Raw genomic sequence first — 12,107 nt, forward strand, 5'->3', positions numbered from 1 at the left:
AATTAGTTACTCAACTCTCTTTAGAAATTATGTTTCATATTCAGGTTTCATGTTTAACAGTAAATCTTGCCTAGGTGTTTAATAAACTTATTTTATTAGGTTGGCGCAAAAGTAATGGAGTTTTTTTGTTTTTGTTTTCATTTAAAGAAGCTTGATTATACTGTTTGGCTTTTACACTGAGTTTCTTTTTTATCTGAATATATGTTTATTCTCTTTAGATTATCATGTAATTGCCTCTAAAATAAAAACATATTAAAATATTAAAATTTTCATTATGCTTTAATAACCAAGGTTGTTTAGTTGGGTGCTATGCTGTTTGTTTTATCAGACAGCATAGTACCCTCTGTTTTTTGCCAGGCATCAGAGAAATGGGCTTAACTGTCATAGGTGGATATTATTTAACCAATATAAAAAGATTTTCTCAGATTGGAGCAATGATTATAAAATGTTGAAGCTCTTCTTTCTATTCCTCCTCAATTTCTATTGAAAAGTAAGTTTTATTATTAATGATTAATAAAGGAAATTTTTTATTCAATTTTGTTTGATTTTCCTTTTTTTCTGTTTTGAGAATAGTTAATCTGTCAGTAGAAAAAGACTGTGTATAAAAGACTAAAATTTACTTGAATGGTTTTAAGGCGTGCTATTGTTAATTGTAAATCAAAGCTTTATACACAGTTCTCCAAGGATTGAAATGGGTCTTTGTGGTCTCTCAGGAGGGAGGAAGTTACAAACCACTCTGCAGACTGGCATTTTAATAGTCTGCTGTAGAGCGATGTTCTTTTGCAGCTGCTGCTTAGCCTTTTCTATATCTGGAGAATGTGGGGAGGTTTTATTGTTGTTCCAACACTATATCAGCTTTTAAAACACTGTGAAGTTAGTTGGTCTTATTGTCTGATTTAGTTTTAGTACTGTAATTTGATCGGTATGTTAAGAAAAATGGGGTTTTGGGGAGAAAGGGGGATCCTTTATACTATATTCCTAGAATATTTCATAGACGTTTTCTGCTTCATGAAAGGTACCTTTAAAAAAAAGTGGCATGCCCCCTTTTGCAGCTTGTGAGCTCTGCTCTGATTAATACAATCCCTTTAGAACCTACAAGTCACAGAGAGAAGAGATAATACAAAGAGATTTTGATGAAGGGAAATGAGACAAAAAGGGAAAGTTCCTATTCTGTTTTTCCAGGTTATAATTACAGAAAAGAACGATGGGAAAACATGTAAATAGCAAAATGTGTCTGCGTGAGAGACAGCTTTTAAAACCTTTTGACTTCAAAGTATGAGTTAGAAATATCTGTAAGACATTTATTCCCACACTGATTATTTTTCCTTTCTGAGAAATGTGAGCATTAACATAAAAATATGAATATACAAAGTATTAAGAACAATAATAAACTTGGAGCAAAGACTTTTAGGAAACTAGTTTATTCTTTCATACTTTATATTAAGAAAAAGAAACTTTGTGGATTGGATTTTTTTTTTTTAAGACTTCTGTTGTAAGACATTATAAACTTGTAATTGGTGTATGAGGAAATCAGGGGGCTTTATAATTGAAAATCTGTATTATTAAATGTTTCCATTTTAAAAACAGGTAATTTATTTTCAAGATAATCTGTCTGATTTTTGGACTAAACTTTTTAATAAAATGTGTTCCTTTCAATTTTCCTCAATACAATGTTGTAACTTAAAGTACATTTTGTTCTAGTTAGTGAAGAGGTACTTACACGATGGTCTCCTTTCTCCAGGAAGTGATTTTTTATACAAGGCTTAACTGTCTAGATCCTTCTTATTACACATGATTCAGTGTTTCCAATTCCTGATTACTTGATCGTGTGTTTATCAAAGTTGAAACAACTTTAGACCATGCCAGATGGTAACACTGGAGGTGTAACAAGCTAGGTTTCTCTGCCACAAGTGCTCTAATTTAGCTAAAAGTAAAAACAGATTAGCCGAAAATCTGTCATTGCCTTCCTTTGTGTGTGTATACATGTATATATATATATATATATGACAGGACTAAAATTCCTTGGGTTATTTTTATTCAGGACATTTCTCTTTATTTGGCACTTAACAAATGACTTGTATTTTTTTAATACCTCAGATTTTGTCTTATTGGTTGGTACCCTCCACCAATGCAAGGACTTGATGGAAATTGAAAGAGGTTACTTACAGCATAAACCCTCCCTCTGTGCTCTGTGAGTTGGTTCAGCCCTATTTTGCATAAGTTCCTTTTGAGTAGATCCATGTGTGGATGCATAGTACTGAAGACTTACTCTCTTTGCCTGTGTGGATGTATGTCTTGGGGAGAAGCTGTGTGCATTAGCTACAAATAGTAACATTTTCAAAATCAGCATGTATTGTGCTTATCCTGTCCCTGGAATGGGCAGCAATTCTTTGATGTATTACTACAATGGGAAAACGGTAAGCCTTTTTCTTTGTTCATGTAGCTTCTGACTGACTTGTTTAATGGAAAGCTGTGTCGATTAATTGCTTTTTACTAAAACCTTTGAAGTTTTGTCTTTTCCTTTTTTGTAATGTGTTAGATTGTAGATTTTTTTTCTTTTCTTTTCCTTTTTTTTTTTTGAGAACAGAGTGTTGCCCTGTCATCCAGGATGGAGTGCAGTGGCACGATCTTGGCTCACTGCAACCTCCGCCTCACGAATTCGGGTGATTCTCCTGCCTCAGCCTCCCTAGTAGCTGGGGTTAGAGGCACCCGGCACAACGCCTGGCTAATTTTTGTATTTTTAATAGAGACAGGGTTTCACCATGTTTGCCAGGCTGGTCTTGAACTCCAGACCTCAGGTGATCCACCCACCTCAGCCTCCCAAAGTGCTGAGGTTACAGCCATGAGCCACTGCGCCAGGCCTAGATTGTAGATTTCTTTAGAAGTGGTGTCAGTAAAGTCCTTTGTGCTACATAGGACATAGTTGTTGTTGGCTTTTGTTTTATTTTTAAGATAGTGTAGAAAATAAACTTGAATTTGCGAGTTATTATGAGTCCGATATCTTTACTAACAATGAGCTTGAAAGTACATTTGTTTTTATGTTTTTGTATATTGTAAACAAATCTTTATGTAGAATATGTATATACACACATATGTATTGAGAATTATTTGTTGCTTTGTAGATGGAAGGAAAAGATGAAAGTCATCTAGGATATTCATAAAAATAACAAGTATGAAGCTCTGGTAATGATTAGGGAAGCAGTCAGCTAGTAAGGGCCGTATTTCCTGTTTGGAGTTTCAGGTCCAGAGCCTGACTTTTCTGGGATACCATCTGTTTCCAATCAAACTAGAATTTTGACCTTGTGTGGATTCATGAAATAAATCACTATTTTTTAAAAGAATGCATTTATGCATTTTTCAAAGATTGCACTGTACTTCTGGTTGATTTATAGGAAGCACATGACTAGGTGTTTTAAAATAATGCTTTTCTGTATTGCTAAACAAGAATTCTATTCTTTAATTACCTAGTATTAATAATTTACTTTGTTTCTACCAAAAAAAAAAAAATCTATAGGATTTTTTCCAGAGGATTCTGTGTATTCTAAAAAGAGAGTAAACTCTGAAAGATTTAGTGGGAGCTATCTTTATAAGATACTTGATAAATATTATTAAAATGTACACTAATGAGTAACAGTGTTGGTTTATGTCAGAAATTCAATATTTTCTTTCTGAATTTTTAAAAAATAATTTTTCCCTCAGTTGTCTTATGAAAATGTTAATGTTTTAAGTTACAGAGAAACTTCAGTTGTTTTTTTCAAATAGGCTTAAAATTAGACATGTTTGTCTCTTCCCTTTTTATCACTTGGAAATGTTTTAAAGTAGCCTATGGCTACAACTAGGGTACGAATAACTAATAAAAGCACATGTTCATTCACTGACTGCTTTAGTAAGGACTCTGTGCACTGGGCCAGTGTTTAGTTATGAACTTTTCGGTAAGCTTTCAAAAAAGATAATAAGCAAGCCAAAATATCTTTAAGCTCAGTAAAAAGTATATGTTCAGGCTGCCCATATAAGTAGAGCTTTGGATAATGTGAGAAGTAGATTTAGATGGATGAGTGAAATTATTTAATCTTTATGTAATTTTCTTGCCTGCTGTCTTTCAAATGTGAAAATAATTTTCTTTTGTGTCTGAAATTAAGTAAAACAGTCTGAAGATGGTATGTGGGTGGGGGTGTGCATGTATAAGTTTAGTAAAATTAATTGTGTAGGACCCTGAAACAGAATAACTCAAAATGCATTTAGATTTTATTCTTTCGAAAGCACAGATTATTACATTTCTCTTTGTTCTACATTGGGAGGGGGGTGGAGGGAGCTTTGATAGTGGTATTTCCAGTCTTATGGTGGATGGCATAGCTGTGATATAGTAGAGAAGTGTGGCCTGGAAAAATTGATAGCCTGTGGCTAATACAGGTCAAAGGTGACTTTTACGTTCTGGAAAAATATATGAAGAGTTAATATGTTGTCTTAAGTCCTTCAAATCATAAGACCCTGGACTTGTATGTTTTTTATTTTTACCCACCTCTAGTTTTTAAAATTATTCTCTAGTAATTAGAAATCATTAGCAACATTATTATTTTGTGATGACTTCAGTTTTCTTCAATAAGAAAATCCAAGATTATATAAATGTATCATTTTAGTGTATATTGGGAAATATCTACCTGTCATTGCGTCAAAGTAAAACAGGCACTTTCATTAACATTTTTAGACTCAGTGAAATAAACTTCTTCACTTAGGTTATGGAATTTTAATATACTTCTTGTGAACAGGTTAAATTTAAACTCTTTAATCTCATTTTATAGATTTATTTTTAAATGATAGAACAAATTAGTATTTCAGAATGCTAATAGGTTCACATTGATTCATTTTTAACATCTCACAGGTTTTATGAGAGAGTGACAAACCCTAAGTGGTCCTGGTCTTAAACAGAAAGCTTTCTTTCGCTTTTTTCCAGTTTTTATTTTTTAGTTTTCGAGTTGATTGCATATGTTTAAGGGTATTTCGAATCTTTTACTGAAACTCAACAAACTCTAGAAAAAGACCAAAGAACTTTTTAAATATTGTATTACCTAAAATTATATGGCCAGTATTGTATTGTCTGTTATTTAACAGACTTGGGCATATAGGTGTAGAAAAGAAAAGCCAAAAATGTGAACACTGTTCTTCCTACTGCTTAGAAGAAGGGGTTAATGTTTTGTATGGTATGTAATTTTTGGGTAGCTGTATTCTGTATCATGTTGTAAGGTAATGAAAAACTATTTTGCACTTTATACTGTTTTGTGATTTAAAAAATAGGAGCGAATAATGGATTTCTGAGATTCCCTGTTGATAAAGAACTCTGCCTACATTCAGTTTTCTCATTGATTTAAATAAACTTTGTTCTGTACACAGAAACTCAGAAAAGTCTTGAGAGCAAAGGAAAGAAAAGTTTTGGGCAAAAAGGATTCCCATGTCTTTTTTACCTTTAAGATTGTGGACTGCCTTCCTGCATTTTTCTGCTTAGCCTCCATTTTTATTGGTTTTGGACTAAAGACGCTACAGAGTATTTCAGGTATAAAAATTGTCACACAAACAGACATGATGGCCTTTTCATTGTATGTAGAAATTATTTTAATCTTATGAAAACAATGCAGAAATCCAAGTTTTAAAACTGAAACTAGAAACACATTTTGAATATTAAGATTCTTTGAATGGAATCTGGAAAAAAACAGAAAGAAACTAACGTGACTGTAAGGGCTGTTCTGTGCCAGGAACTGGGCTGGGACCTTTGTTTATCTCATTTAATTTTCACACCCACGCTGTCATTTAGCTGTTACTAGCTCATTTTTTAAATAAGGAAAATGAGGTCCAACCTCACCTAGTTTGTAAGTTCTGAGCTCAGAATTGGAACCCAGGTTTATCTTCCAAAAGCAGATTTTCTCCTTTATATCGTCCAAAGACATGTAAATTAGTCTCCATAGTGAAGGACCAAACTGAATTTATCTTAATTACTCATTTGCATTAAAATATACTACACTGGATCCAATGTGCATTTGGACGTATAAAAATATATATGTATACATATATATACATTACATTGGAAAGAAAATGTAACAGGGAAAAATACTAGGCCATTCTTACAAATCTTTTTGCATGTATGATTAGAAGTAACAATTTCATGAATATTAATTGATGTGGCTAGTCAAGAAAATTTTTATCAGTTTTTTAAGAATTTAAAATTAAAACTTTCAGATACATTTTGGCAAGTCTCCTCTTCTAATAGAATTATACTGAAAATTGGTTTACCTATGGGTTTGTCACCTGCCTACCAATGAATTTTTTTAAATAAGAATCAAAGTAGCAAGTAAGTAAAATTACATTGTAAATATTTATAGGACTTATTTTTAAAATAAACATTTTATACAGCTGCATTTCTGTTCTGTTGGGGTATTTATTACTAGTTAACGTGAGAGGAGAAAATACAATTAAATTAATTCAAATTTCCAGACTGTACATGGGCCCAATAGAGTTAAATCTTAACATTTTTATAATAAGGAATATATGAAGTCTTTTTTAAAATCTCTTAATATAGAATGCTAAAGTCAGTGAATGACAAGGACTTCTCATAAACCTACTTCACATTTTCCCCTTTACAAAAATATCTGAGATTATAGTGTATGAGCCTAAAAAAGTTTTCTTCTCTTGATTCAAGTGAGTACAGTTACTAATGAGTTAAAACTAGCTCTTGCTACAGTTTTACATAAAGAGGGTATGTTGTCACTGGTCAACTTTGTAAATGTTTTTGAGAGAAATTTATGTCCCTTTCTACTTGTATATCACAGGGGATCAGGTGCAATATTGTTGAACCTAAAGTTTTTTTTAAATGCAGGTAGGTAACATGTCAGCCATTGATTTGTTGAGTATATTATCCTAGCAAACAAGTTTTCAAACTCTGTCCCTTAGAAATTGCATAATTCAAGGAAAACATTGAGATTATTAGAAAAATGATAGCACTTACTATAGAAAATCAGTTATATGTCCAGTAATGTTAATTTAAGATGAACTAAAATGTGCTTGATTTGCCTAGAAAACCAGTGATATGCCCAGTTGATTTAAGATTAATTTAAATGTGCTCATTTTACCTAAGAAGGAATTTTTCTCAGTTGAAAACCAGTAATATTCTGCTCTCTGTTACACAGCGGGAGTAGCAATTGATTTTAAAATGCTTTGTACTGAGAGCTACATTTCATTTTTCTTATTGTTGTTAGGAAAGGAATTTCGTTATATTTTACCTGGAAATTTTTGGAAAGAGATATTGGTCCTCTAATTCGGAAACTGTTGAAAACATAAATACATATTTATCCCTTTTACAGAATTTCAAGCTGTTTTTTAACAGGCCAATTAGGTAAAAAGAGTCTTTTGTAGAGATGGCTTCTATGTGCCTGAGTCAGTCTTTGTACTTCGGATGTTTTGCCTTGTAATGCCTGTGCTTTCACTTCTTGTGGTATGTTTACTGGAACTATCTGAATATTTCCCCTCCGACTTGAAGTTACCAGTAAAAACTCTAGTAGCAGATTGGATTTTATGGCAGAATTTGCCGTTTTCTGTAATATGAAAATATTTATCAAATCTGCCATTTGTTGAAATATTCTTCGATATTAAGGAATTGGTAAATTAGACTGTCATTTTAATATTTACCTAGATATTTAGGTATTCTTTGGGAGAACATTGTTTAAATTTTGATTAGAAAAGGAACAAGGAAAGCGAGAAGGCCTAAGTTTCAGAAATGTTTAAATGTTTGTCATTTAGATTAAGGATATATGCTTTTTAATCTGAGGATATATATGAGATCAGTATTCATACACGGTAACAGAGCCAAATGATTGGAAAAGTGTGTTGGAAATCATTTTTGGCAAATGTCTTTAATTTCCTCTGATACCTTCCTAGCACTCTTACACAAATGGGTATCGTTATTAAAGCAACATTTTATTTCCTCTTTTGAAGACAGCCTCCTTTTACTAAATTCTTATCCCATAAAATTGAGAGAGAAGTTGATTCTGTATATTACTGTGTAGAACTTTCGTAGATTATTCAGTTTAAATTAAATTAATAATTTAAACACTAAAAATCTTATGATTTACCTAGTTTTATGAGTGCTGACTCTTAAATGTACATATTCTTAAAATTATAGGCCTAGAGTCTTAATTACTGTTTCTTGATAAAGGGTTTGACATGGATTGGGGTATTCTTTTATTAATGTTTCATTGACCTAGACCTCCTTTTTTTTTTCCTTCAAGTTTTAGGTACTTAGCTAGATCTTGTGAAGTTTTTGTTGTTTAATACTGAATGTAATTATATAAGATACCAGATAAAGTAAGTGGCTGTTCCTGAATATATCATATTTTTGTTTTAAAATTATGATGTCAGGGTAAGTTAGGCAAATAATTTTGTTATGTTTTGTTATTTTGGTAAATTGATGTAAATTAGTGTGAATATAATTTCTGTTACTGGCATAGACCTTTCACATATTTGAGGCCCACCTTAGCGTGTGTTAGTGTTTAATGATACTGAACATATTGGAACTTACAGAGAACTGCTATTCAAACCATCTTGACAAAAGACGTAATAGAAGCCCAAACATAATGAAATCTTTGTAATTAGTTCTGTGTTGGACCATGTTCAGAAAAGTAGATAACCTTCTCCATACTTTCTTATTCCAAAACAGGTGAAGGTGTTGTCAGAATGTTTCAGAACTGACTTTGGTTTTCATAGGCCTTGGAGCTTATAAGAAATCTAGAATATATTTCAAAATAATTTATGTAATCTGAAACTTCTGGGTAAGAAGGATCTAAATCTGCCTTGTTCAGTATAGTAACCAGTAGCCACAAATGGTATTTAAATTAATTAAAATAAAATTTAAAATTAAGTTTCTCAGTTGCACTGTTCACATTTCAAGTGTTCAGCAGCCATGTGATTAATAGCTACTGTGTTGTACAGCATAGGTACATAACATTTCCGTCATCACAGAAACCTCTATTGTACAGTACTCATATAAAGCATTCTTCTCATTTTCTGTGGAAGGATATCTCAATAGGATATATAGCTATTCTCACATACTAAAGGAAATTCCCATCTCTTCATCATTTTGGACCTTAAAAAATATCAGCCACCACACAGGCTTGGATCTATTTTTTTAAATATGGACAGTCACTTTAACTCTGTCTTATCACTCAATGAAACTAGATAAAAAAGACACACTGTCTTTAGCAAAAACCTCTGCTTCTTTGCATTTTTTCTCATTAACTATCAGAAAGTCATTACACCTCCCTGCCTCACAGCAATGTTTCCAGTACTAATTTCAGGGAAGATGTACTGAAACCAGGAGCACAGTCCACAGCTCCAGCTTCTAGAGCTCAACAGAGTATATGCTCTGAATTTGGGGTTATCCATATGACTGAACTGAATCATCCGAGCAGGAAATAAGGGATCTGTCTATGCCAGTTTGACTCAAATTAGTTGTATGAACTAAAACGTATCAAGGATAATTGTGTAATCACTGTGAATAGTAACTGTAAAGATTCATCCGTAAAGTATGCTATCCCTTTTAAAAGTTGCTTTAGTGAGTACGATGAGGACATTCAAGATATTATTAATGTGGGTTTATTCTTTTCAACAGACTCAATAATGAGAGGGAGGTATCCGTTAGATTTTCAGTTCTATTCTTTCAGGTTAGAACCGTCTATTCACCCCACATTCAAAATTTCTCTTAGCACCATTCTTAGAGGGGAGACCAGTGCTTGGGAAACGAGTTAGTCCCATGAGAGCTACTATGAGCTTGGCATTCTGAAAAGGAGGATAGAATTCTAAAGAAAATGTGTACCACATTTTAATAGAACATGTTAAATTACTTAATTTTACCCTTTTTCTATTCTCCTTAAAACAGTTTAACTCCTGATAGATTTTAATAATCTAAAAGCATACCTATTCCTTTCTGTTAATTTTAAGATTGATCGTCATGGTACAAAATCATCCTTCAGATTTAAACAAATGATTAGATCATTAACTGGGGGGAAAAGCTGGCGTCTATGTTCAGGTGATCAGGTGACATAAGCAGTCTGGTTTTTATTTGTAGCCAGTACTGATTGTAACTAAGAGAGACTTGCTCTTTTCGTGGAATTGGGTGACTGTTTCCCTACATCTGGAGTTAATAAAGTCTTTGAGACCACATCAGTTGTGCTTTGCCGCACGAAGTCTTTGATCTGAAAAATCAAGACTGGCACAACTGCTGCTTCATAACATTGCATCTGTGTTTTTGCAAGCTATAGTTAAGATACCAAAAGTAAAGTTATTTAGCCTGTATTAGAAATGCTGGTAAATGTACCTCTTTGAAAGTCACATATTTCAAAACATTCTTACAATAAAAATTTTGAACTTGGGTTAGTACAAAAATAATATAGTAGAAATTTTTTTGGCATTTTCGTTTATAATGTCTGTTGTTTAAAAGTCCATTGTTTTCAAAGTCTGTTTGAAAGGACTAGCATTCAAAACAAACTTTACCTCTAAAATGTGCCAGTTTCTCCATACAGCTTCAACATTTTTGAATGAGGGAAGGCAAGTCCCCTTCTCCGCTTTGTGTGGTTTATCTTGTTTTCTCTCTTTCCATGACAGCCATCAATAAACCACTATCTGATCAGCATATTTTTTTTATTTAACAGCAATTTGTAAATCAGTAAAGTTCATTCTTTTACTTCCTTTTGTAATGGTAACCATTTTCAAAACTTAAAAGTGTGAGTATATTAATTTGTGAAATACAGTGCATTGAATGGAAGTAAGGATAAAGAAATAAAAATTGACAAATTGTATAGAAATTTAAACTGACAAATTATGTGCTTTTGTGTGTGTGAAATAACCTATCAGATTTGGAGCTTTTTCATAATTATCAAGTATGAGATTCTTATATACTGTTTCAGTCTATAACATGGATAGAATTACATTATTTTATATTTCATACTTTATATCAAGGATGATGTGTATAGTAAGTGCACATTTGTGATAAAAAGCCTATGTTCGGGTGCTGTCTTCTAAATTTGATTCTCTTTGTATTTTCTGCCTAGGTCTATGGATTAATTCTGTTTTTTTGTTGTTCGTGGTTTTTAGCTTAGCTTGAAGAAATGTATATAGAAAGGGGCAGAGGACTTCTAGCTAGGGCTAAGTTTAGAAGATGAAACTTGATTGAAAGAAAAGAGTCCAAAGTTCCTTTCCTGAAAACATTATCTGCCTACCAGCCTGTACAGTACGTTGCAAACACATTTGTATATACTCAATTATTTTATTTCAACACAATAATTTGTGAAATAGCTTTAAACCAGAAAAGTATGTTTAGTATGTATAATGACCCAACTATATTGTCTGCCATATTCCCCAAACTAGAGGATGCTTCTAGATAATTCTTAGGAATATACTGTATTTTGTCCGAGACGTCTCAGATACCTTAGGTGTGTCTTTTTATCTCTACGATGTGAAAAGTAGGAAACAAACCTGCATGGCAATCCATTAAGAAAAAAAATCACCTGTGATAGTATTATCAGGATTAGCAAGAGGAGTAAAATTGACTTTGCAACCTTTTATTTAGAATAAGCTGTATATAAAACTAGGCTCAGGTCAGACAAAAACTGTAAGGAACAGCATTTGGGTATTGAACAGGTAATATTTACAACATAACTGCTCCTACTAGAATAAAAGATGATACTATTAGCTAATACTTGTTGCCTGCATACTTTGTACAAGGCACTGTACTAAACATTTTATATATAATCTCATCTGATTTGCTCATCAGTCTCCTCACGCAGGTTGTGTTAACACCATTTTACGAAAGTGGGAATTGAGTTTTGGGAAAGTTAGGGTAATTTGCAAGGGGTCTTTACAATTAATACCTCCAAGAAAGAATTAATTAATATAATTGTCGGTTTATGTAAATAAAAAATTGGGATCCCATTTTAATCTTGGTGTGCTTCCTTAACTCTTTTTCTATTAGTGTAGAGAAATATATGCTTGAGGTAAAATATCAAATTATGTAGAACATAAAAGTCCTTCCCAATTCGAAGTCCAAAGATGTAACCATTGTTAGGTTT

At 32.5% G+C, this 12,107-nt stretch overlaps 1 protein-coding gene across 22 annotated transcripts in view; it reads left to right on the top strand.

Moving 5' to 3' along the window:
- TCF12 (transcription factor 12) overlaps positions 1–12,107 on the top strand; it is a 363,108-nt gene that overhangs the window by 290,595 nt on the left and 60,406 nt on the right. For 3 of the 22 annotated variants that reach the window (XM_035258684.3, XM_035258685.3, XM_035258689.3), the window contains exon 1: positions 2,263–2,417. The exons of the other annotated variants lie outside the window; for them this stretch is intronic. In XM_035258684.3, coding sequence (XP_035114575.1) covers positions 2,349–2,417 — 69 coding nt within the window. In that variant the 5' untranslated portion in view covers positions 2,263–2,348. Of the gene's footprint in view, positions 1–2,262; positions 2,418–12,107 lie in introns of those variants that run through there. 22 annotated transcript variants of the gene reach the window in all.

Source organism: Callithrix jacchus, chromosome 8, assembly GCF_049354715.1.
Source record: "Callithrix jacchus isolate 240 chromosome 8, calJac240_pri, whole genome shotgun sequence".
NCBI lineage: Eukaryota > Metazoa > Chordata > Mammalia > Primates > Cebidae > Callithrix > Callithrix jacchus.